Raw genomic sequence first — 25840 nt, forward strand, 5'->3', positions numbered from 1 at the left:
CTGGTTTGTACCCCCAATCCCCAAAACCCCTCCCCAGCTCCCCCAGGACCCTCCCAGAACGAAAAGCCCCCCAGGCCCCTGACTTGGTCCTGCTGCCCCTTGAGTGTTTCCAGCTCTTGCAGAACCAGGCATTTCATCAGCAAATGTGCAGGTGACACCAAGCTGGGGGCTGTGTTGATGTGCTGGAAGGCAGGAGGGCGTTGGAGCACAGATGGTGTGAGGAGAGGCTGAGGGAGCTGGGGGTGTTGAGGCTGGAGAAGAGGAGGCTCAGGGGAGACCTCCTGACTGTCTGCAAGTCCCTGCCAGGAGGTTGGAGCCAGGTGGGGGTGGGGCTGTTCTCCCAGGAAGCAGCAGTAGGACAAGAGGGCTGGGTCTTGAGCTGTGCCAGGGGAGGTTTAGGTTGGATATTGGGAAGCAATTTTTTCCTGAGGGAGTAATCAGGCCTTGGAATGGGCTGGGCAGGGAGGGGGTGGAGTCAGCGTCCCTGGAGGTGTTGAAGGTGAGAGTGGATGTGGCCTCAGTGCCATGGTCTGGGAAGCACAGTAGGGTTGGATCCAGGGTTGGACTTGATGATCTCGGAGGTCTTTTCCAACCTGATTGCTTCTGTGATTCTGTAATTGCCATTCCTATGGCAGCACATGCTTGAGGCTCTATCCCCAGGGTGATAGAGATGTCTGTCCATATCTATCTCCAAGGTTAGTCTGTAAATGTGTGGTGTTAGCAAAGCAGGCTGAGTTCTGGGCTGGTTGTAGAAGGAGAAAGAAGCCCAGAGGCCAGTGCAAGCAGGCAGCCCTGAGCTTGCACATGATGTCCCCTCCCTGCAGGTTCCTGTCCTTGAGCCCAGGCCCTGAGGTGAGGCTGAGAAGTGGCGCGGAGGTGAGCCCAGAGCTGTCCCTGAGGTGAGGCTGAGAATAAGTGCAAGGCAGAGGTGCTGCTGAGGAAGGAGAGCCCCGTGGTGGGGAAGAGGGCAAAGCTGTGAATGCCCATCCCCGAGAAGGTGCTGTGTCCATCCCCTGTGTGCCAGGTGAGCTGGGGCTTTGCTGCAGAGCTGCGGGCGCTGATTTGAGCGTCTCCAAGTGCTGAGATGGTGGGCACCCAGGAACACAAACTGTGCCTGGCCACGGAGCCTGCAAAGAGGAGCAGAGATAGCCCTGGCAGTGTGGGGGGCCAGGTTGTCCCTGTGCCTTCCCCTGCAGGCCCTGGCTGTCCCTGGTGGGCCCCTGTCCATCCCTGTCAGGTCCTTGCCCATCCCCCCCAGGCTGAGCTCCCCCCAGGAAGTGCCATGGAGCTGAAGCTGCTGCCATCCCCCCCCTGCAGCCGCTGCCCCAGCCAAGGGAGCAGCAAAGGCAGGGCCAGGAGCAGAGGCAGCAGCAGGGGAGCCCTGGGGGGTCCGGGAAGGTCTTGTGTGGGTCAGGAAAGAGGCGCTGGGCACGAGGCCGGGGCTGTGCTGAGCAGGCCCAGCCCTCACATCCCCCCAGCCAACGCCGGCTGCCCGGGGGGCACGGGAGGGACCCCCAGCCCGTGTGCCCCACACTGAGCTGGCAGAGAGAGAGCCAAGGGACAGGGCCACGGGCAGGGCCACGGGTGAGGGACAGGCAGGGCCATTGCAGGGCCACGGTGAGGGCACAGCCTGTGGCAGCAGAGCTGCCCAGGGCCGGGGGCAGCCGGGGGTGTTGGTACCAGCCAGTGCTGGGGCCGAGCAGAGCAAGAGGCCTCTTGCAGACCCCTGGAGCAGCCTCCCACTTGCCAGCCCTGCCCTGGTGGGGTGACACTGTCCCCTCCATGCAGGACACTCCCCCTGAAATATTCGGGGGGGCCTTTTGTGTCTATTCCTGGTTGCTGATTCCTTCTGGGGACCTGAGGGAGCCTCTGCAATCCCATCCATGGGGCACAATCTCCTCTCCAGAGCTTGACTCCCCGCAGACTTTGCAGAGAAATCTGTGCTGGCAGCTGCATCCTGAGTCCAAGGGCAGTTTGTATCCCCGAGTGCTGATCCATCCTGGGTACCCAGGGTATCCTCTGCCACTCCATCCATGCAGCAGGAGTCACCCTGCTGCCCTTGACTCCCTGCAGAGGAACAAGTGCCATCTCTCTGTTTGGGAGAAGCCAGATGCTGCCCCTGGGCCATGAGAAGTGGTGCTGAAGCCTCTTTCAGCCCAGCCCTGGGTGCAGTTTTCTCATCCCCTCACCGAGTGCCCGCTCCCCCAGCCGGCACTGACCAACCAGGGCGTTTGGCACACGTGGTTTGGTGGTTTGGAGAAACAGCCCTGGGCTGGCAGGGGGCCAGATAACCTCGAGGAACAGCCCTGGCGAGGTGCCCACACTGTCAGGGGACCAGGGGATCGCTGCTCCATGGAACCAGCTGGAGCTCTGGGTGACCCTGAGCTGAAGTGTCTGTGACCTGTGGATGAGTCCAGGATGGAGCAGAGACCCCCCTGCAGCCCGGGAGGAGCCCACGCTGGAGCAGGGGATGCCCAAAGGAGGCTGAGAGCCCGTGGTAAGCCCCTGCCGAGCCATGGGAGCAAAGCCCTGGTTTCCCAGGGTGTCGCCGCTCACCCCAATTTTGTTTTGGAAGATTTTTTTTGGTCTAATCTTCATAATTTTGAGTATTTTTTAGCTGAATCTCAATTTTTTGCAATTTGGGGGGGCAGGGGTCTTCCTGCTGTTTCTGAATCTCATTGTTTTTTGCCTGAATCTCATTGGTTTGGGTTTTTCTGGGCTGAATCGTGGTGTTTGGGAGGTTTTTATGGAGACAGGATGCCCGGTGAGTTTTAGAGATGGACTTGGGCAGGAGGAACCCCCAAGCCAATGCGCTCAGCCCTTGTTTTCCCCTCCCCCATCAGGATTTGTCCTTCCCAAAGCTTGGGCGGATGGAGGAGGAGGCTGCGAGGAAGAGGAAGATGCCTTGGTCCCCCCAGGCAGGTGAGGAGGAAGTCAGTGTCCCTTTGGGCGGGTGTTGTGCTGGCTCTGTCAGCCGAGCATGGCCCCGGCTGCAGGACAACCCCGCTGGCGCCGCCGTCCTGCCGGGGCCGGAGTTGGGGGGATGTCCTTGGCCTTCCCTGTGGGCCGGAGGCAAATCCCCTGCCTGTCCTTCTTGCTTCCTGCCCCAGGCCCCGAGCTGAGGACGGAGAGCCCGTAGGACAAATCCCCCCGTGAGACCCTGGTGGGAGAGGCCGTTTTGAAGGGCTCCACGGCACAGGAAGGCAGCGCGGAGGAAAAGGACCGGAGATCCCCCCGCAGGAGGGGCTCCAAAGCCATCCCAGGGTGCTCTGAGGAGGAAAGAGCCAGCAGCCTGTGCCGGGAAGGTGGCAGGAGCTTGAGCAGGAACTCCAAGGTCGTGGCCCCAAGGCAACATCCCACTAGAAAGAAGCCCTTCAGGTACTTGGAATGTGGGAAGAGTTTCAGGAACAGCTTCCACCTGATCCGGCACCAGCAGATCCACACAGGGAAACGGCCCTACATGTGTAGGGAATGTGGGAAGAGCTTCAGAGACAGCTCTGATCTCCTCAACCACCAGCGCATCCACACTGGAGAACGGCCCTACACGTGTGAGGAATGTGGGAAGAGCTTCAGTGACAGCTCCAATCTCCGCACCCACCAGCACATCCACAGTGGGGAACAGCCCTACACGTGTGGGGAATGTGGGAAGAGCTTCAGGCAGAGCTCCACTCTCCGCTCCCACCAGCGCATCCACAGTGGGGAACGACCCTACAAGTGCTTGGAATGTGGGAAGAGGTTTATGACCAGCTCCAGTCTCTACCAGCATGAGCGGACGCTCACGGATGAGAGGCCCTTCCGCTGCACCGACTGCGGGAAGGGCTTCAACCAGAACTCCACCCTCGTCAGGCACCGGCGCATCCACACCGGGGACAGGCCCTACAAGTGTGGGGAGTGTGGGAAGAGCTTTGCCCAGAGCTCTACCTTGACCTCACACCAACGGACCCACCGGTAAGGGAAGCCCTTCCAGTGCCAATATATTGTGTGAGTACAGGGCTTGAGGTGTGTGGGATTGTGTGGACACAGAGAAAGAACTAACATTCAGAAACATATCTGCTTCTCTGACTTAATTAATATATCCCACAGTTTGACACATTAATAATATCCATAGCAATTGTGATTTGACAATATATTGTGACCTGCATATGCACATGTGAGCATAAGGACATAGGAAATAGGTGTTGTAGTTTCTGCAGTTCTTGTGTTATGGGTGAGGGTAGAGAGGATTCGAGCTAAAAATTGTCTGAACATTTTGAGAGTGCAGAGACATCTGTCTGACCATCACTAGGTATGCTTTGATTTTAAGGTAGAGCATGTTAAAGAGTGCAGTAACTTTTAGCCAACTGGAGTCTTGAATTTTTGCTTTTTCAGCAATAACAATAGCACTAATAATTACTAATATTTAATGAGGTAACATGCAATAAATGTATCTGCTCATTTTGACATATGTGTCAGTTTAATAATTTTAAATGAATCAGTGCACTTGTAACAGGAAATCTTCCTCAACCTCTGATTAAAATGTGACATTGACAAAAGGATTATAGAGGGGACTTTATTTTACTGACTGTTTTAACAGTTGTCACAGCTGTTGGAAAAGGAAAGGCAATTGAAACACTCCAAAAAAGGGGGGGGGGGGCAGAACGAGAGTAGTTTAATAAATGTAAACATGGTCTCTGAATGCCAAACATAAAAAATTGAGCAGATCTGTAACTCCAGAAAGCTGCTGCACACTATGTACATTTGCCTTTTGTGGCTCACTGTGTTTCATTCATTTGAACACTGAGCAGTTTCCCTACTTTCTCCATTTAAAAATGTGCAACAGCGTTTAAATGTGGAACAAATTCAGCTGTTCATGTGCCTGGAGTTTCATCTTAGAATGCACCTGATAGAATACTCAGCTGACAGGAAATAAAGGTTGTGTAGAATGGCTGTAACATTTCAAAAGTGGACACAGGTGTCACATCCTGTGAATGCTGCAGTGCAGTGATGGTTGGTGTACATATTTTATGTTTTTCTAACCGTTCTCATGTTGTGATGTGGGAATGGTGTGTGGAGTTCCCCTGCGAGTCTGTCTGGGTTGTGTCTGTGTAGGGATGAACAGGAGTGTGTGTGTAGATTCCCATGCCTGTGTGTTTGTGTGTGTGCAGGGGGATTCTGTGCTAAACTCGTTGAGCTATGAGGTGCACAAAGGACCCCCTTGCTTTCTAAATTCCTTCTCGAGAGGAGCCTGGGGGTGGCTGGATCCAATCTCAGACTCAGATTTTGGTTTAGATTGAAGGAATTATAGAGGTGTGATTCAATCACTTTGTCCTGCAGGTTTTAGTGATGGCAATTCAGAAATAACTCTATAAAAACAATGATTTATTATGACAAATGGACAAAGAATTGATCAGAAAAGTGAGCAGATGAAAGACCTTAAACAGAATTATTTACTGCACAGTATAAAAGTCAAAAACTCCTAGTAGTGTAGTGTAAGATAGGACAGTGGAGTCTATCAAAGTAACTCTATTAAAGCAATTGGATCAAAGCCAGCAAAAAGAAACAATCCTGCAGCAGAGATTGAGGTAACTCACCCCACAAGAACAGGGGGTAGTTCTCCCTCTTTCACTTAACCCCTGGGCAGTGACCATGAAGAGCTGTTCCTGCTTCATGAGACAAGCGTCACACACTTCAAGGAAGTCTGTGGAAGAATCAGCCACATGACGTTGGATAGGGCTTTTACAGTTATTAAGGATTTGACTGCCAGACATATTTGCAGGCCAGGGAGCAGCTTATCTGTCAAATCCTGCTTCAAAAAGCAGGATGTGTGTTTGAAGTTTCATGAAGCATTTTGGGTTTATCCTAATTCAACATTAAAATCAGCCCCTTGACACCAGCAGTAACTCACTACAGAGAGCTTGCATTGTTTGCATTCTGACCAGTTTTTAGGTATTATCAGAGCAGAGCATCCTGCCAGAAACGGCCCCTTGATTTCCATGAGGTTACAAAAACTCTCAGGGTTCATTTGGTTCCATGAGGTCCCTCAGTGTCACAACGGACCCTTGGTTCCATGAAGTTCTGGAGTGTCACAGTGGCCCTGATGATTTCATGAGTTTCCACTGTCTCTCCAGGAATTCCTTTGGTTCCATGATGCCCTGCAGTGTCACAATGGCTCCTTGAGTCCACGATGTTCCAAAACATCCCAGGGTTCCCTTGGCTCCAAGAGGCTCCCCAGTGTCCCACCGGCCCCTGGATTCCAGGAGGCCCTGCAGTGTCCCAATGGCCACTCGGTTCCATGAGCCACAGCGGCTGCCGCCGGCGTCTGTGCCCGGAGCCGCCGCTCCCACGGGGCTGCCGCACTCACCGCCGGGGTTGCCGCTCGCGCAGCCGCCGCTCTGCCCCGGCTGCACCGGGACCCGGCACCACCTCGGGCCTGCGCTGCCGCCTCAGCGGCCACAGGGACACAGGGATGGGGGACCTTTGCTCTGCCACTGATGGGGCCTGGCTTTGTTCTGCTGGGGTCTGGGCTTTAGGAAAATTGCTGTTCATTTTCATGCTCCACTGGAACACCTCCTGAATTCCAAAGGTTTCCTAATCCAGGGGGGGGGTTTCTATGGCATCGGAGGTGCCGCCCCTCGGGACACATTGTCAATAAACCGTCCAGCTGACTGGGATGGGTGTAAGAACAGTTGGGGAACACAGGATAATGAGTCATCCCCTGAAAACCTGGAACATTCCCTGCCTGAATCATAACCAAAATGGAACTGTTCGGATGGAATTTCCAAATACTGTGGAAACTCCAGTCATTCCTGACACCAGGATGGAAATTCAGCAGATCACTAAAGCCAGTCCCCTTGGGAGCCCACAACCAGCAGGGCTGAGGGAGGCCCTGGCAGCTCCCCAGCACCTCCCTCTCAGTGGGACACCTCTGGCAGCCTCTCCCAGCTCAGGAACCCTCCAGTTTGCAACACTCCAAAGACCCTCGCTGGTGCCCAGGACAATTCTGATCCCCCTCAACAAACACTCCTCCAGCTGTGACCCTTGTCTGTTGGGAAACACAAAGGCATTTGGGGGAGTGTTTCCCTGACAACAAGGAGAATTTTGGAGAGGGACCTTTCCACACCCAGCTCTTGATGTGTCCACACATCTCTGCCTGAGTGTGGGTGTGAATTGACTGGGATGTGAATGTTCTTGGGAATCTATAATTCAGTCACTGTTAAAATTGTGGCAAATGCTATTGGACCACTTGATAACTGTTCAATTGGTCAATGATTCAGTGCTACTAATCTCTTTTGCCTCCTTGTCTTTGGATCCAAATCTTTTGTGTCCTTTACATCCCAAGGCTCTGTGTAAATCATTCTCTTTCATCAAAAAATATTTTTTTTTCTTAACTTCCACTTTAAAATCTTCCTCCTTAGATAAACTACAAAACAACTCCAATTAGCTCTAGAAGTCTTGAAGACTTGAAGACAATTAAAGGAATGAAAATAATTTGTTTTTCAGTGTTTTAATGGGTCCCACAGTGTGTTTGGAGTTGCATCAGCTGTCAGTCCAAGATGGGCCATGTCAGAACTGGTGAGATTGGGGGGTGAGGGGCAAGGTAGATCAGACAGGGTCAGTGTGGATCTCCTGAGGAGACACTCAGCATCAAGATCACTTGGAAAACACCTCTATCACCTCTTCTCTGAACTACAAAATATTTCTCCTTGAATTAAAAAAAAGAAGTAAAAACTTTGAAGACTTGTTTTGAAATTGCCTTGAAGACAATTAAAGGAAGACAAAGAGATCCTGAGGGATTTCTGGAATTTAATGAGCCCCACGGTGTGTTTGCAGCCCAGCCCATGATCCTGAGGTACTGAGAGAAGATTGAAGCAGCTGCTGAAGAAGTCAGAAGCCAAACTCCAAGTCCCTTGAAGCATTGCTGGGCCCCACTGAGGGCAGGCACTGACAAAGCCTCCCCAGGGACTCCTTGGAGCAGCTCCTTGGAGGCCAGGAGTGCAGGCAGACAAAGGCTCTGGGCAGGCCCCTGCAATGCTGAGCAAAGCCTGCCTTGGTTTTGTGGAGCACAAAGGCCAAGGCCTGAGCCCCAGGCCCTGGCCCAGCAGATCCTGTCCCTCCCAGCTGGCTCAGGGCTGTTTGGGGGGCACTGGGATGGGAGGGGGAGGAACAACAAAGGCCAAAACTGCCAGGCTCCTGAGGGAGGGGCGAGGCAGAAACCAAGGGCAGAACCTGCCAGGAAAGTTGCTTGTGGTGGCCTGAGTGGGAGAGGCAGCTGCCAGAGGCAAGGGGACAAAGGCCTGGGTGCCTTTGGGCCTTGCAGCCCTGCCAGAGCCCTTGGCCATCTCTCCTGCAGGCTGTCCTGCCCTGGCCCTGCTGCTGCTCTGGCCTTGCAGGCTGCACACACCCCTCCTGCTTTCCCACCCCCCTCCCAGCAGCATTTCTAGACCCTCCCTGATGTCTCTGCACCAGCTCTGGCTGTTCCCTGGAACACAAAGCCATGGGCTGATCCTGACTCCCTCTGGGTGAGCTCTTGCAGCACATGGGTCTCTGTTGAGTGATATTTCTTTTTCCTCACCTTCAGCCTGAACCTTCAATGTTACTCTTTGTGGAGATTTCATTCTATTTCCAATATGGAGAAAAGCTCCATCCTGTCAGATCTCCTCTAGACCCTCTCCAGTTCTTCCTCATTCCTCCAGAATGGGGAACCTCACAGACAGACAGACCAGTGCAGATGTGGTGCCCCCAGGACTGAGTCCAGGGTGGTGACAACTCCCTTGTCTGGATGGCCACGCTCCCCCTAAGGCAGCCCCATGTGCAGTTGGCCTTAAATCAAGGGGCCATTCTGATTCTTTGTAAGGTCACGGAATCAAGTGGCACCGTGACACTGCAGGGCCTCATGGAACCAAAGGAATGCAGGGACACTGTGGAATCTCATGGAACCAAGGGACCATTGTGACATTTGGGGTCTCTTTGATATCTCCAGATATCTCAGAACCTCCTGGAACCAAGGGGCCACTGTGCCTCCCCAGAACTCCATGGAATCAAGCAGAGCCGCTGCCTCCCCCCCGCCGCCGCACGGACCGGAGTCGCCGGCTCTGCCTTGCTTGGACACCTCTGGAGTCAGCGTGTTCTTGGGCGGCACAACTGATCTCAGACCAGAGAGTTTCCCACATTTTGCTTTGCCCCTTCTTTCCTGTGGTTTTTTTTTTTGTTCTTTGTTCATTCAGGGGGAAAAGGGAGAAGGGAGGCACGTGTTCATCCCTGTTTCATCTCCCAACAAAAGAGAGTTGGGGTAGGGGGGGAGAAAGGAGACAATTTCTCTCTCTGCTGTTGCTTTGAAAAGTTCTGTTGGTATTGCTGTTTTTGCTGCTATATTTCCTGTCAGTAAACTCTTATTGTTTTCACTTATATCTCCTTGTATTTTGTCTCCCTGTAGTGGTGGGGAATAAAAAGGGAGTGAGTTCATTTCATTGGACTTCCTGCCCCAGTATGTGTCTTTAAACCAGGACAGGTTGCTCAAGAGCTCCCTGAAATTTGGCATCATTCACAAAGGACTTGAAAACACATTTTGTCCCAATGTACAGAGAGCTAATAAAGATGTTCTACAGTGGTGTTCAAGGTGTTGGTCACTGAGGGATTTCATCCAGAAGTTGCTGACAAGAGGCTTTTGTACCATGGATTTTATTGGACACTCTTCATTCAGCCAACATCCCATCCACTACATCTTCCACTTCTTCAGTCCAGCTCTCACCGGTCTGGCCATAAGGAGACCACAGCAGACCATATCAAAGGCCTTGATAAAGTCTGGGCACAAAAAATCCCTTTCTTTTCCCTCCCACAGGGGTTCTGCAATCCCTGCCTTGTCCTTCCCATGCCTGGGAATGGCTGCAGGAGGACTTGCCCTATCCCCTTTCCTACTGAGCCTGAGCAGTCTGGAACTCTCCCAACCCTCCTTACTGCCCTGTTTGCAGACTGGTTCCATGTCTGCCTTTGCTGAGGCCCCAGGAAGCTCTGGGATGGCTCTGGCCTTTCCAAGGGTTTGGGAGAGGTCTGGACACTGCCCAGCCTTCTCAATATCCCTGACACCAAAACCTTTTCCATATCCCACACTTCTGGAGGAGTGCCTAGGACACAACACAGGTTGTCCTGGTGGTTCTGGAGGATTAGAAGGGATTTCTTCCTAGAGACCAACCCCTCCAATTGGATTTGAGTGCAGCTGAAAGGTTTGCTCACCATTTTCCCTGGTGCCTCCCTGCCCTGAAGGTTTCTGGCCATCAGGCTGGAGCTGAGGGGGTTGGGCAGGTGCCTGAGAAGGGTGTAGAACAAGGGCTGTGTCCAACTGTGCCAGGAGGGCTGTGCTGGGCAAGGATGAGGAGGCTGCAGAAAACAGTGGCACTGGGGAGGTGAGAGAAGCAGGTGGAGAGACCTTGTGCCTGCCCACGCTGGGCAGGAGCTGCCCCAGGATGGCAGCTCTGAAGCACTCACAGGATGTCCCTGGGAACAGGAGAGGAAGACTGGATCTAAAAATGAAACCTGGAAAGCAGAGAGCAGGAGTTTCATGGTGTCACTGCAGGAGAGTTCCAGCCCTGGAGCAAGGACACAGAAGAAGTGACCCAGTACATGCAGTGGCCTCAGAAGATCCCACAGCATCCTGGAGATGCTGTAAGGGAGCCCAGCTCTGCTTCACAAGTTCCCAGGGTCTGTCCCTACGTGCTCCAAGGGCTTCCAGCCCCCAGGACTGTGCTCAGAGAGCACTCAGGCCTTACAGTGAGAAAGGGGCTCAGGAGGACAGTGTGGAAGTGGCAAGAGAGCAGCTCTGGGAAGACCAAGCACTGCTGATCCCTGGCAGTGCTGCTGGGCTGGGATTATTGTCCCCTTGCCGTTTGCAAATACACCCTGTCCTGCAGTGTGCTGTCCTTTAGGAACAGCTAAGAAGAAGGGTCTTGGACAAAGAAGGCACTGCAGGGTTCCTTATTTTGTTTAAATACTCAGCCAGTACAATTCATCATTTATACATCTCTGGGTCAAATTCAATGGGTAGACATGAAATTAGAAGGCAGATGCATAATAATATTTAATTGCACAGAAAATTATTGCAAGAACAACCTGATGACCTCCACAACAAACCTGAGCAGGAAGGCTGGTCCATTAAGGAGTCCCATTCTGAATGCTACACATCAGAAACCTGGCACATAATTGCTCCTGAAAAGCATCCAGTCATCATTTTTCTTATGGCATCCTTGACCTCCTGGTTCCTGAGGCTGTAGATGAAGGGGTTCAGTGCTGGAGGCACCACTGAGTACAGAACTGATAGTGCCAGATCCAGGGATGGGGAGGAGATGGAGGGGGGTTTGAGGTGGGATAACAGGACAGTGCTGACAAACAGGGAGACCACGGCCAGGTGAGGGAGGCACGTGGAAAAGGCTTTGTGCTGTCCCTGCTGAGAGGGGATCCTCAGCACAGCCCTGAAGATCTGCACATAGGAGAAAACAATGAAAATGAAACAACCAAACACTAAACAGGCAATAACCATAAGAAGCCGAATTTCCCTGAGGTAGCCTGAGTGTGAGCAGGAGAGCTGGAGGATGTGTGGGATTTCACAGAAGAACTGGCCCAGGGCATTGCCCTGGCACAGGGGCAGGGAAAATGTGTTGGCTGTGTGCAGCAGAGCATCGAGAAACCCGGTGGCCCAGGCAGCTGCTGCCATGTGGGCACAAGCTCTGCTGCCCAGGAGGGTCCCGTAGTGCAGGGGTTTGCAGATGGCAACGTAGCGGTCGTAGCACATGATGGTGAGGAGGGAAAACTCTGCTGAGATGAAAAATAGAAAGAAAAAGAGCTGTGCAGCACATCCTGTGTAGGAGATGGTTGTGGTGCCCCAGAGGGAATTGTGCATGGCTTTGGGGACAGTGGTGCAGATGCAGCCCAGGTCTGTGAGGGAGAGGTTGAGCATGAAGAAGCACCTGGGGGTGTGCAGGTGGTGGTCGCAGGCTATGGCACTGAGGATGAGGCCATTGGCCAGGAGGGCAGCCAGGGAGATGGCCAGGAAGAGCCAGAAGTGCAGGAGCTGCAGCTCCCGCCTGTCTGCGAATGCCAGGAGGAGGAACTGGGTGAGGGAGCTGCTGTTGGGCATTTGCTGTTCCTTAGCAAAGGGTCTGTTCTGAAAAGGAAAGCACAGGGAACTATTAAGACAGCCCCCTCTCAGCAAAGCCAGTGCAGTTTTCAGGGAAATCCCCTCCAAGTTATAGCATTTCTTTTCTCTGGTTTGTGCTCTCTGAGGGTGCTGTGAGGAGCAGGAGCTCTGCCCATGTGCTGCCGAGGACTCAGCTTTGCTCTGCTGCAGTGCAGACACGAAGCTGGTTTGGGACAGCTCTCATGATCACAGGGGATGTCACATGGAACCCAGCTTTGATGGAAAAGTTAAAATCCTGTGCTGCTGTCTTGGAGTAATTTGGGCTGCAGAAGAGAGGCACAGAGTATCCTTAAAATAATTTTCACTGGGTTTTTTGGTTACAATGATAACACCTGGGGGTGTTTTTTTAGGGGCAAATTTTTCTGATGACAAATCTGAAGAGTGTTGAGCCAGGACAGGCAGAAGGGCTGAGCTCTCCGTTGCTTATTGCAGAGCCAGGAGAGCTGCAGTGCCTCTCAGTCTGTTTCTCATCTGCCCTGCACTTTCCCTTGGGCTGCCTTGAAGATGACTTCACACACAGATTCATCTTTACAAACCCCACCAAGATCTGTGCTGAGAGCAGGACAGCGCTGCTTGAAAGGGCAGCTCTGTGAAGTGTCCCCTGTGCCACCCCAGAGGTGCAGCTGTGCTGGACAGAGCAGGACAGGAGCCCTCCCACAGAGAAGCCAAGGGCTGGGACAGGAGAGTGCCCACCCCCAAGGGAAGGCTCAGCACTGCCCAGGATCCTGTGCTCATTTCTGACACTGCCTGAAATATTCACCTCTGAGAGTAAAAGTTTGAATTTCAGTGCAGCTTCCTGAATGGAGAGAACAATGTCTATGCTACAGTGCCTGATCAGGAAACACACCTCAGGACTAATTTCTTTCCTGTAGTCCCTGTCTTTTCTGCAGCGATACATGGAAAAGATCCTCCCTCAGCTGCCAGGTTTGCTCCTTGCCCACAGCCCTTCTCCCCCAGCCCTGGCAGCAGCTCCCCGGGCCGGCTGAGAGCTGCCCCTAGCAGGCAGCAGAGTCCCTGCCCAGCACAGCACCCTGGGCTGCAGGACCCTGCTCTGCCCCACAGCCCTGGGCACCCCTGGCTGCACCCCTGGCTTCACAGCTCCACCAAAGTGCCCCAAAACAGCCCCTGCTCACCCATCCCATCAGCTGGGGCTGGGACAGCTTTAGGAGATGCCTCCAGGAGCTGCCCCTACACTGCCCAGCAGCCACAGACTCACCATGTGCAGCCCGGCCAAGATTCCTCCTGCAGGGAGCTCTCAGCCCTCCTGCCAGTGCTGAGCCCCTTGAAGCTCTGTGTGTGCCCTGCTGGTGTCCCTGAGCTACCCTGGCAGTGCCCTCAGCCCTGCTGGGCTGTGCAGAGGAGCTGCTCACCAGCAGAGCTGTCTCTTTGAAGCTCTTCTTGGTTGCCAGGAGCTCCCTGTGTGCCAGGAGCCCGGCCCAGCTCAGCAGCACAGTAACAACCCCAGGCATTTCATGACCCCCTGGGGGGTTTGTCGTTGTTTACATGAGACTCAGTCCCTAAGTTCAAACAACTTCTCAAGAAGTCAAAGTGAGATTGGAACACTAAAGTATCCTGTAGTGCTAATGAGTCTCACTGAGGGACACAACTGAGAAAGTGTCCCCAGATTCCAGTGAGAGCAGAAAACTGCAGACAGGGATGACAAGGATGGACAAGCAAGGGAAAGGTGTCTCTAATGCTGAATAAACCTTGACTTGTTTTCTTAATCCAAAGGACCAAACCCTGACCCGCAGCTCTTGGGAAGGCAGATCCTGTCTCCTCTCCAGCCCAGGCTGTCCTACGGTGTCCATGCCCTGCCCCTTTCCCTGCAGGCTGTCGTCATCCCCCCAGCTGCCCCACCTGGCTGGCACCTTCCTGCACTGACATCTCTGTGTCCTCCCTGGCTCTTCCTGCACACACAAAGCCTTGGGCTCATCCAGACTCCTGCTTTGTGACATATTGCACCACAACACTGACCTTGGAGGGAAATTTCTGACTTCTTGTCACCAGTCTAGGCCACCCCAACTACCCTTGGTGGCACTAGTTCTTTCTTAGGCTGTTTTCTGACAGGAAGAAAAGCTCCACCAGCTCTGACACCCCCCTTCCAGACCTCTCAGGCTACTCCTCTACTGTCCTCAGTCTTTGCACCACTGACCCCTGAGTCCTCAGCCTCTATATACGGGTCATGTGCTTGAGGCCCCAAATTCCTTCCTGGGAGATCTCTGGGACCTCTCCAAAGTTTTGGAAGATGACAATAGAGTGCTCTGATCCCAGGAAACACAGAGGGACACTTTTTTCCAAGGGTTGTCTTGGCAGAATGAGGCACATCTTTAAACTTTCTGGGACAAGGGAGCTCTGAGCTCTGGGTATGGAGGGAGGTCCAAGTGCCAACCACTGGAGTGGGAGCTACAAATCATCAGGGCTTGTGTTCTTTGGAGGGCCAGACACTGGTGAGAGTGGGGGGTGTGTGCACATGGAAGGACTTGAAGGGCACAATGAACTGTCTCAAAACACTGTCAAAGAAGGAAAATCCCATAAGGCGCCACAGGACATAAGCACTGGTGGCAAACAGGAAGGCATTTAATTCCAAGGCCTAAAGGGAGGTGAAGCTTTGGAAGTAGCCCCCAGGACAGAATTGCACTGTGCAGACTGTGGGAAAGAGCAGACAGCCCCAACAGGAAGCCAGGGCTGGTAAGGCAGGTCTGGGGAACCCATCCAGACAAAGATTCCCACCTGCACACTGGAAGTACACTGGGCAAAACTCCCACCATGGCAAGCTGTGGGATAGGAAGCAAGTCCTTGTCCACGTGCCAGCCCAAGCTGTGGGAACAGCATCTACCCCCCTGAATACCTGGGGCTTGGGCTGTATAAAAGTGATAGCCCAGAAGCACAACTTGGGGACCCTCCACCGAGCAGAGCAGGGTGAAGAAGGACCAGTGGGAGCCTCAGGGATCTCCATGGTGTGATACATTTACTTCATCTCTGTCTCTCTCTCACTGGCTTCCCACCACTCTCTTCTTCTCTCTCTCTTTCTGTTTCTTTCTCTCTCTCTCCCTCCTATTTACTAATAAATCAAGCCTGGACTGCTGACTTTGGCACATGATCTCCTTTGCAGCTGAATTTGGGCAGAGCTGTCTTTTAATAATGGGAACCTGAGAGTATCCATGAAGGTTTTACAGTGTGGGAATGGCCACTAGATTCCATGAGGTTCCACAGAGTCACAGGGTCCATTTGGCTTCATAAGGCTCTGTAGTGTGATAATGAACCCTTGATTCCATGAGTTTGCAAAATGTCTCAGGACTCCTTTGGTTCTAGGAGGCCCCACATATCACAGTGGCCCCTTGGTTCCATGAGATTCCACAGTGTCCCAGGAATCCTTTGGTTCCATGAGCCCTGCAGTGTCACAATTGCCCGTTGGTTCCATGAGTTTCCACAATGTCACAGGGATTCCTTTGCTTCCATGGGACAGTGCAGTGTGACAATGGCCCCTTGATTCCATGAGGTTCCACAGTGCCAATATGGGCTCTTGATTTCTTGAGGTCCACAGTGTCCCGGGGTCTCTTTGTCTCCATGATGCTCTGCAGTGTCACAGTGGCCCCTTGATTCCATGAGGTTCTGAAAAGTCTCAGGGTTCCTTTCGTTCCATGAGGCCCTGCAGTGTCACAGTGGCCTAGTAATTCCATGTGGTTCCACATTGTCCCAGGGTTCCTTTGGTTCCATGAGGCCCTGAGGTTCCTCAGTGTCACAATGGCCCCTTGATTCTATGAGGTCCCAGAATGTCTCAGGGCTCCCTTAGTTCCAAGAGGGCCTTCATGGCACAATGAACCCTTGGTTCCATGAGGTTCCACAGTGTCTCAGAGTTCCTTTGGCTCCAGAAGGCCCTACAGTGTCACAATGGCCCCTTTACTCCGGGAGGTTCCACAATGTCCTTGCTGGAACACACATGGCTGTAATGTTGTCACCCCTGCAGAGCTGCCTCCAGCTCTGGGCTCCAGCACAGGAAGGACATGGATCTGTTGGAGCGATTCCAGAGGAGACCACGAAAGGGATCAGAGGGATGAAGTAGCTCTGTTGTGAGGAAAAGCTGAGAGAATTGGGGTTGTTCAGCCTGGAGAAGAGAAGGCTCCAGGGTGATCTAATTGTGGCCTTGCAGTGCCTGAAGGGAGCAAACCAGAAAGATGAAGAGAGACTTTGGACAAGGGCCTGGAGTGACAGGAGAAGGGGCAGTGGTTTCACATGCCTAGAAGGAAGGGTTGGAGGAGATAGTAGGAAGGAATTCAGGAGTCTGAGGGTGCTGAAATGTTCTTTAAGGCCCCTCCCAAGCCAAAGCATTCCATGATTGTGGGACTGGTGGGTGAGGTGGTGGTTGGAGCCGTCTGGGGCACAGGGACCCAAAATGAGGGAGTTTTCCATTGTGGGGGAAGGAAAGAGGGGCCAGCAGAACTGACCCCTTGGACACCTGGCAGGCAGGCTTTGGCTGGAAGCTGGTGATGGGGAGCTGAGTGAAGCCCCCACAATGCAGGAGGAAATGGTCAGTGACCTGCTCTGCCAATGAGACCCCCCCAAGTGCCTGGGCCCACACGGGATGCAGCCAAGAGTCCTGAGGGAGCTGGAGAAAGAGCTGGCCAAGCTACTCTCAGTAAATCTCCAGCAGTGCTGCAGAACTGCACAAGTCCCAGCTGACTGGCAACAAGCAAATGGGATGCCCATGCACAGGAAGGGCCAAAAGGGGGATCTGGGGAACTCCTGGCCTGTCCCATTGACCTCAGGACCAGGGAAGTCCATGCAGCAGATCCTCCTCAGAGCCATCCCATGGCAGGGGCAGGACAACCAGGGGATCAGGCCCAGCCAGCGTGGGGTTGGGAAAAGGCAGGTCCTGCCTGACCAACCTCATCTCCTTCTCTGACAAAGGACCCACTCAGCAGCTGAGGGAAAGGCTGGGGATGTGTCTCTCTGGAATTCCAGAAAGCCTTTGGCACCATCTCCCCCAGCATCTCCTGCACAAACTGGCTGCTCATGGCTTGCCTGGAGAACTGTTTGCTGAGTGACGAAGTGGCTGATGGCCCAGGGAGTGGTGTGGAATGGAAGGAAATCCAGGTGAGGCTGGTCACTAGTGGGGTTCCCAAGGGCTCAGGGTTGGGGCTGCTCCTGTTTAACATTGTTGTGGATGATCTGGGCCAGGGGATCGAGTACCCCCTCAGGAAAATCGTGGACAACACCATGTTGGGTGTGAGTGTGGATGTGCTGGAGGGCAGGAAGGCTCTGCAGAGGGATCTGGACAGGCTGGATCAATAAGGCCAAGTGTCAGGGCCTGCCCTTGGCTCCCAACAACCCCCTGGAACGCTCCAGGCTGGGGGCAGAGGGGCTGGAGAGCTGCTCAGCAGGAAGGGACTTGGGGGTGCTGCTTGACAGGGACTGGATATGAGGCAGAGTGTTCCCAGGGGGGCAAGAAGGCCAAGGGCATTGTGGCCTTTGTGGAGAAGAGTGTGGCCAGCAGGAGCAGAGAACTGATTGCCCCTCTGTGCTGGGCACTGGGGAGGCCCCACCTGGAGTGCTGTGTCCAGTTCTGGCCCCTCAGTGCCAAAAGGCCCTTGAGGGGCTGGAGCGTGTCCAGAGAAGGGAACGGAGCTGGGGAAGGCTCTGGAAAACATGTCTGCTGAGGGACGGCTGAGGGAACTGGGCTTGTTGAGTGTGGAGAAGGGGAGGCTCAGGGGAGACCTCATTGCTCTCTACAATGACCTGAAAGGAGGTTTTAGTGGGGTGGGGGTTGGTCTCTTCTGCAAAGCCTTTAGTGACAGGAAGAGAGGAAACGGCCTTAAATTGCATTGGCAAGGTTCATATTAGATATTAAAGTAACCTTTTTCCACAGAGAGTGTTCAGGCACTGGAACAAGCAGTCCAGGGAGGTGGTGCAGTCTCTGGAAGTCTTCAGGTGTGTGGTAGGTTGACCTTGGCTGGACACCAGGTGCCCTCCCAGCCGCTCTATTGCTCTCCTTCCCAGCAGGACAGGGGAGAGAGTAAGGTGGAAGAAAAAAACAGCTTGTGGGTTGAGATAAGGCAGTTTATTTAAAGCAAAAGATAGCAGGGTTTGTTCTCTGCTTCCCATGAGCAGCCATGGTCGGCCACTCCCGAGGAGCAGGGCTTGGGTCCGCGGGACGGTTCCTCAACAGGCAGCCATTAGACAATGAATGCCCCCCTCCTGCTCCGGGCCTCAGCTTTTAGAGTTGAGCTGACCTCCCATGGTCTGCAATGTCCCTTGGGTCAGTTGGGCTCAGCTGGCCTACTTGGGTCCCCTGCCAGGCTCTTGCCCTCAGCTAAGGAAGGAATGTCCCAGTGTTGGTGCTGTGCTCAGCAGTGGCCAAAACACTGGGGCGTTCTCAACCCCCTTCCAGCTGCCAATGCCAAGCCCAGCCCTGGGAGGGCTGCTGTGGGGAACTGAACTGCAGCTCAGCCAGACCCAACCCAAATATCTATGGCACATATTCTATAGAATCCATCCTTAGGTGTTGTGTGATAGATCTGTAAGATATTACAAATAATAAGCAATAATAAGGCAAGTGTCCTCCTTAGGGACACACCCACCCCCCCAACCTACTGCCTGGGTTTGTTCCCTGGGGGTCTCTGCAGCAGCAAGCACAGCCCCACACTGACTGCTCTGGGCTGTGCAGGCATTTGTGGTTCTGCCTGTCTCACACACACACAGAGCCTTGGGATGGATCTGGATGTCACTGGATGTGATGTCACAGGGGAGCTGTGATGTCATATGATGGATGTGACGTCATAGAGGAGCCTTGATGTCACAACAAGGATGTGATGTCACAGAGGAGATGTGATGTCACAATAAGGATGTGATGTCACAGGGGAGCTGTGATGTCACGGGAAGGTGTGATATCATAGTGGAGCTGTGATGTCAAAGGGATGTTGTGTAGTCACAAGGGGAGAATGTGACGTCACAGGGATGATATGATATCACAGGAGAGGTGTGATGTTATATTATGGATGTGACGTCATAGAGAATATGTGATGTCACATGAAGGATGTGATGTCATATGATGGATATGACATCATAGGGAAGATGGTATGTTACAGGAAGGGTGTGTAGTTACAAAATGGATGTGATGACACGGGGAGCTGTGATGTCACGTGGAGGATGTGATATCACGAGGATACGTGATGTCACAGAGATGATATGATATCACAGGAGAGGTGTGATGTCATGTGATGTATGTGCCATCATAGGGGAGATGTTATGTCACAACAAGGATGTGCTGTCACAGGGGAGGTGTGATGTCACAGGGAGGATGTGATGTCATATGATGGATGCAAGGACATAGAGGAGATATGATGTCAAAGAGGAGGATGTGATGTCACAGGAGAGCTGTGACGTCACAGGGGATGACCTGGCGTCACAGATGCCCCTTGTCACAATAATGATGTGATGTCACAGGGCAGGTGTGATGTCACAAAGGAGCACGTGATGTCAGAGGCATGATATATCATCACAGGAGAGATGTGTTGTCATATGATGGATGTGATGTCATATGGGAGATGTTATGTCACAGGGCTGATGTGATGTCACAGGGAAGCTCCCGTCTGACTCCTGGTGTGTTTCCCTCCATGTGCTCAGCACCGGCACAGGGCACACTGAGGGAGGTCTCCAAACTTTCCTGTAGGTGATTCCGTCAAAACTAATCCCCTCCCAGGGCATCACAAGATGATGCTAATCAGCTCTTCCAAGTCAAAGGATACTTCTTTTCCCCCAGGGCAGAAAAGATGGAAACATGCTACTGGTGCAAGAGAGGGACAGCGGAGGCCCATCCTCTGCCCTGGGGGCGGTGACCCAGACTCCCTGTTTGTCCTCTAGTCCCTCTGGGAGCCCTGAGGTTTCCTTCTGGTCTCCTCTGGCTCCCTGTGCTTGGAAAGCCTTCCAAATCCATTCTGGTGAGGGGAGGTGGTGATGCAGCAACAGCAGACGGCTCGTGGGATGCCTGGACACCCCTGGGGAGGCAGAGCTGGGGCCACTCATTCTGTGCCCTATCCTGGCTGGGTGCTGGGAGGACTGCCCTGAGGAGAGACAAATGAGGCTTCTCCTGGGGAAAGGCTCAGCCAGAGTTCAACTTCCCAAACAAGGCTGGGGCTGGGGGTGTGCCGAGGGGGAAGTTGTCCTGGAGGCACCAGGACAGGACAAGCAGGACTCAGTCTGCTCAGGGCACAGCACATCTGAAGGACACCATGGGTTTGGGCCCGTTGTTGCTGCTTTACTAAATCACAGCCGCCTCCAACTGGCTCAGTGGGAACAGAAGAGCAGTGCTAGTAGTTTGAATCGTGGATTTTGCTGAAGATTTGAAGGCATCAGGATTCCAGTTTTCCTGCCTGTAAAAAAGACAGTTTCTTTTTTGTGATAACATCTACTACTGGAAAATTCCCCAGGCAGCCACCAGGGATGATGTCACAGGGATGATACGATATCAAAGGAGAGATGTGATGTCACAGGAGAGATGTGATGTCACAGGGGGCTGTGATGTCTCAGAGGAGGATGCGATGTCACAGGGAGGATGTGATGTCACAGACGAGGATGTGATGTCACAGGGAGCTGTGATGTCACAGAGGAGGATATGATGTCACAGAGGAGCATGTGATGTCACAGAAGAGCTGTGATGTCACAGAGGAGGATGTGATGTCACAGGGAGCTGTGATGTCATAGAGGAGGATGTTATGTCATAGGAGACATGCGATAACACAGAAGAGGATGTGATGTCACAGGAGACCTGCGATGTCACAGACGAGGATGTGATGTCACAGAAGAGAACTTAATGTCACAGAGGATGATGTGATGTCATAGGAGACATGCGATGTCACAGAGGCGGATGTGATGTCATAGGAGAGCTGTGATGTCACAGAGGCGGATGTGATATCACAGAGGAGGATGTGATGTCACAGAGGAGGATGTGATGTCACAGGTGAGGGGTGATGTCACATGGGAGCTGTGATGTCATAGAGGAGGATGTGATGTCATAGGAGACATGCGATAACACAGAAGAGGATGTGATGTCACAGGAGACATGCGATGTCACAGACGAGGATGTGATGTCACTGAAAAGGATGTGATGTCATAGGGGAGCTGTGATGTCACAGAGGAGGATGTGATGTCACATGGGAGGTTGTGATGTCACAGAGGAGGATGTGATGCCATAGGGAGGATGTGATGTCACAGGGAGCTGTGATGTCACTGGGGAGCTGTGATGTCATAAATAACATGCGATGTCACAGAGGAAGATGTGATGTCACAGTGGAGGATGAGATGTCATGGGAGAGCTGTGATGTCACAGAGGAGGATGTGATGTCACAGGCGAGGGGTGATGTCACATGGGAGCTGTGATGTCACAGAGGAGGATGTCATGTCACAGAGGAGGATGTGATGTCACAGGAGTTTTGTGAGGTCACAGAGGAGGATGTGATGTCATAGGAGACCTGCGATGTCACAGACGAGGATGTGATGTCACAGAGGAGGATGTGATGTCACAGAGGAGGATGTGATGTCACAGGAGAGCTGTGATGTGATAGGAGAGCTGTGGTGTCACAGAGGAGGATGTGATGTCATAGGCGACATGCGATGTCAGAGAGGAGGATGTGATGTCACAGAGGAGGATGTGATGTCATAAGAGACATGCGATGTCACAGAGGGGGATGTGATGTCACAGAGGAAGATGTGATGTCACAGAAAGGATGTGATGTCACAGGGGAGCTGTGATGTCATAGAGAAGGATGTTATGTCATAGAATCATAGAATCATAGAATCATAGAATCATAGAATCGATTGGGTTGGAAAAGACCTCCGAGATCATCGAGTCCAACCCTTGGTCCAAATCCAGTCCATTTATTAGATCATGGCACTCAGTGCCACGTCCAATCTGCGTTTAAAAATCTCCAGGGATGGTGAATCCACCACCTCTCTGGGCAGCCCATTCCAATGCCTGATCACTCTCTCTGTAAAGAATTTTCTCCTGATATCCAACTTAAATTTCCCCTGGCGGAGCTTAAGCCTGTGTCCCCTTGTCCTATTGCTGAGTGCCTGAGAGAAGAGACCAACCCCCACCTGGCTAGAACTTCCCTTCAGGTAGTTATAGACGGTGATGAGGCATGCGATAACACAGAAGAGGATGTGATGTCACAGAGGAGAATTTAATGTCACAGAGAAGGATGTGATGTCACAGAGGAGCATGTGATGACACAGAGGAGGATGTGATGTCACAGGAGAGCTGTGGTGTCATAGGAGAGCTGTGATGTCACAGAGGAGGATGTGATGTCACAGGAAGCATACGATGTCACAGAGGGGATAAAATGTCACAGGAGAGCTGTGATGTCATAGGAGAGCTGTGATGTCACAGAGGAGGATGTGATGTCACAGGGGAGCTGTGGTGTCACAGAGGAGGATGTGATGCCACATGAGACATGCGATGTCACAGAGAAGAGATCACAGAGGAGGATGTGATGTCACAGGAGAGTTGTGATGTCACAGAGGAGGATGTGATGTCATAGGAGAGCTGAGATGTCATAGGAAGAATGTGATGTCACAGAGGAGGATGGGATGTCATAGGAGAGCTGTGATGTCACAGAGGAGGATGTGATGTCACAGAGAAGAATGTTATGTCACAGGGAGCTGTGATGTCACAGAAGAGGATGTGATGTCATAGAGGAGGATGTGATGTATTAGGAAGGATGTGATGTCATTAGGAGACATGCGATGTCACAGAGGAGGATGGAATGTCACATGAGAGCTGTGATGTCACAGAGAGGGGTGGGATGTCACAGGAGAGCTGTGATGTCATAGGAGAGCTGTGATGTCACAGAGGAGGATGTGATGTCACAGGAAGGATGTGATGTCACAGGAGAGGTGAGATGTCATAGGAGAGCTGTGATGTCACAGAGGAGGATGTGATGTCACAGGGGAGCTGTGATGTCATAGGAGAGCTGTGAAGTCATAGGAGAAATGCGATGTCACAGAGGAGGATGTGATGTCACAGAGGAGGATGTGATGTCACAGTGGAGGATGTGATGTCACAGGAGAGCTGTGATGTCATAGGAGACATGCGATGTCACAGAGGAGTATGTGATGTCACAAAAAAGGATGTGATGTCATAGGGGAGCTCTGATGACATCATATCCTCTGATGTCACAGAGGAGGATATGATGTCATCAGAGACATGCGATGTCACAGAGGAGGATGTGATGCCACAGGAAGCACGTGATGTCACAGGAAGGATGTGATGTTACAGCAGAGCTGAGATGTCACAGAGAAGGATGTGATGTCACAGAGGATGATGTGATGTCACATGGAGGATGTGATGGCACCGAGGAAGATGTGATGTCACGGAAGAGGTGTGATATCATGTTATAGACAAGATGTGATGTCACAGAGGAGGATGTGATGTCATATAATAATGTCACGCAGGGAGGAGCCGAGGTTGGGGAGGGCAAAACTGGCCCCAGAATGGAACAGGAATGGGACCCCCCCTGTGTTCCCCTGTGTCAACCTGCTCTGGGGGGCTTTGAGAGGGCACCTCCCCCTCAGTGGGCATCCAGCTCACTCGAAAAGGTGCCAGGACCACCCCTCAGATCCCCAAGGACCCCCTAAATCCATCCAGAGCCCACCCAGGACCCCCTCAATCCCCTTTTCTGGGGGACCTTTAGGGGCACTGGTGGCTGAGCTGGGCAGCAAAGTTCATACCTGTCTACAGCCTGAGTCACTGAAATGCTGATTTTTAAGCACAGAAAGGAGAAGCTTGAGGCACTTTGTTGCTTTTGAATGCGGAAGGACTGATTTCTCATGTATTTTTATTACTTCTGAAATGCTTCAAAGCCTGGTTTTCAGGGGTTTATTTAATTTGGCAAGTTCTTGGGGTTTTCTTGGGCTTTTCTTTGTGTGTGGGGTGGGTGGGTTGCTTGTTTTTACAGTTACTTGTCTCACATACTTGGTGCTTTTCCCAGGAGAACATTGATTTGTGTAGAGACAAAATCCCTGGAGAATATCTTAATCTGGGGATAAAAATATTCCCCTGGGAAGGAGGTAGGATGAGTTGGTATTATTCATTTAAGAGTTTCAGGCCCACAACGAGCAGTTTCAGCCAAATTTTCTAAGTGACTGAGGAACCCTTTTCTCCAAATGTGCTCCCCTGAGGCAGTTTCAAATCCCCAGTTGTGATTCAGTTTTCTGGAATGATTCTAAATTAATTAAATGCTTTTTGGCCATCATCTAGGCAACTGCTGCCACGGATAACATCGACTGTAAGAAGGCAAAAGAGAAGGACATGAAAGGGCCACCTGTGAGCAAAAGGTATTTTTCATTTTCAGTAGTCTCTGAATTTCTGTTACTAGTTTTCTGTTTCTGTGGAAGAGTTCAGTGTCCTCCCTCCTGGGAGGGATGGGAACAAATGATTAAACGTGGAAAATGTTCCGTTCCAACACTGCAACCTGTAATTTGTCCAGATGGTCTAAAGATGTCCAGATTATTGAAAACCTTCCATATTTTTGTTTTCAGGGAGAGAAGAATATTTGATGAAGAAATCCAGCAAAGGCAAAAGTGCAAGGCCAACCCTCAGCCTGTGGAAAGCTGAGAGGTGGCACCGGCAGCCCCAGAATTACATAGGGAAAATAAGAAACAGAGGAATTTTTGGATGGGATTGAGCCATTTTCAGGGGGATTGATCCACTTTGAGGTGACAGATTGATCCCTCTCGACTTTTGGGATGCAGAGCTGAGAGAAACTGGAATGTTAATGGTCCATGGCTCCAACACTCTCCAGTTGCAGAAGCAGTGGGGGCTTTGCTGCCCAAGGGCAATGGAACCGCCCGGGGCAGAGGGGGGAACACCCACCCCTGGAGGGGACAGGCTGGGCTTGGAGCCAGAGAGAGGAAGTGCTATTTTTGTGTTTTTATATCACTATAGACAGGAGCCAAAACTGCCCCAAACCTACTTTGCATGGAGACAAAATTGTTCTAAACTAAACCCTACATATATAGATAGATATAAATACAGACATAGATATAGATAAACTAACTCTAATCTGCCCCAAGAGATCAGTTAAGAAGACCCTGAGTCACCCTCACTGTCAGGGGGTCGGGACAGGGGCTGGACACGGGGGAAGCTTCTGGCAGCTGCTCACAAAACCCACCCCTGGAGCCCCCCAGGAACCAAAACATGGCCATCTAAAACCCAATACACTGCCCAGCATGGACCACCTGGACCGTGGGTCACCAGGTCTGTGCCCAACGTGGGTCCCTGTGGATCATCCAATGGGGACCTCCGATGGCTGATGGAGTTGGAGCAGCAGCCAAAGCTCTTCCTGCAGTCGGGGAACTCGAAGGGCTTCTCTTACTGTGGGTCCCTTGGTGTGAGGTTGTGGTGGTTTGAAACTCCCAAAATCTAATTTTTAAGTTCAAGCCCCCCTCCCACAGTTTGCCCCTGTGAGAGGGTTTAGTGATGGTATGGACTTGATATCTTTTTCACCCCATGGAGAGAGTTTTCAGACAAAACACAACCATTCGTTATTGGGGGAAGGGGAAAATATTTACAGAGGTTTATTTACACCCACATATATATTTACATTAAATTAAATTTCTCCTCTTTTTCAATAAAAGTCCAAGAAGAAAAGAGTCTTTTTATCACTTCTCAGGGCACAG

The 25840-nt window shown here is 52.1% G+C and overlaps 2 protein-coding genes across 4 annotated transcripts in view; one reads left to right on the forward strand and one right to left on the reverse strand.

Annotated features, from left to right (window-relative positions):
- LOC135405223 (zinc finger protein 239-like) overlaps positions 1 to 25840 on the reverse strand; it is a 229329-nt gene that overhangs the window by 197678 nt on the left and 5811 nt on the right. The window lies entirely within an intron of this gene.
- LOC135405222 (zinc finger protein 239-like) overlaps positions 623 to 25840 on the forward strand; it is a 103959-nt gene continuing 78741 nt past the window's right edge. For 2 of the 3 annotated variants that reach the window (XR_010425806.1, XM_064639896.1), the window contains exon 1: positions 623 to 1024. Coding sequence is in view for 1 of the 3 variants with exons in the window: in XM_064639896.1 (XP_064495966.1) it covers positions 980 to 1024 (45 nt within the window). In the remaining 2 variants the exon portion in view is untranslated. The remainder of the gene's footprint in view (positions 1025 to 25840) is intronic. The other variant, XM_064639898.1, reaches the window with a different exon arrangement.

Source organism: Pseudopipra pipra, chromosome W (assembly GCF_036250125.1).
Source record: "Pseudopipra pipra isolate bDixPip1 chromosome W, bDixPip1.hap1, whole genome shotgun sequence".
NCBI lineage: Eukaryota > Metazoa > Chordata > Aves > Passeriformes > Pipridae > Pseudopipra > Pseudopipra pipra.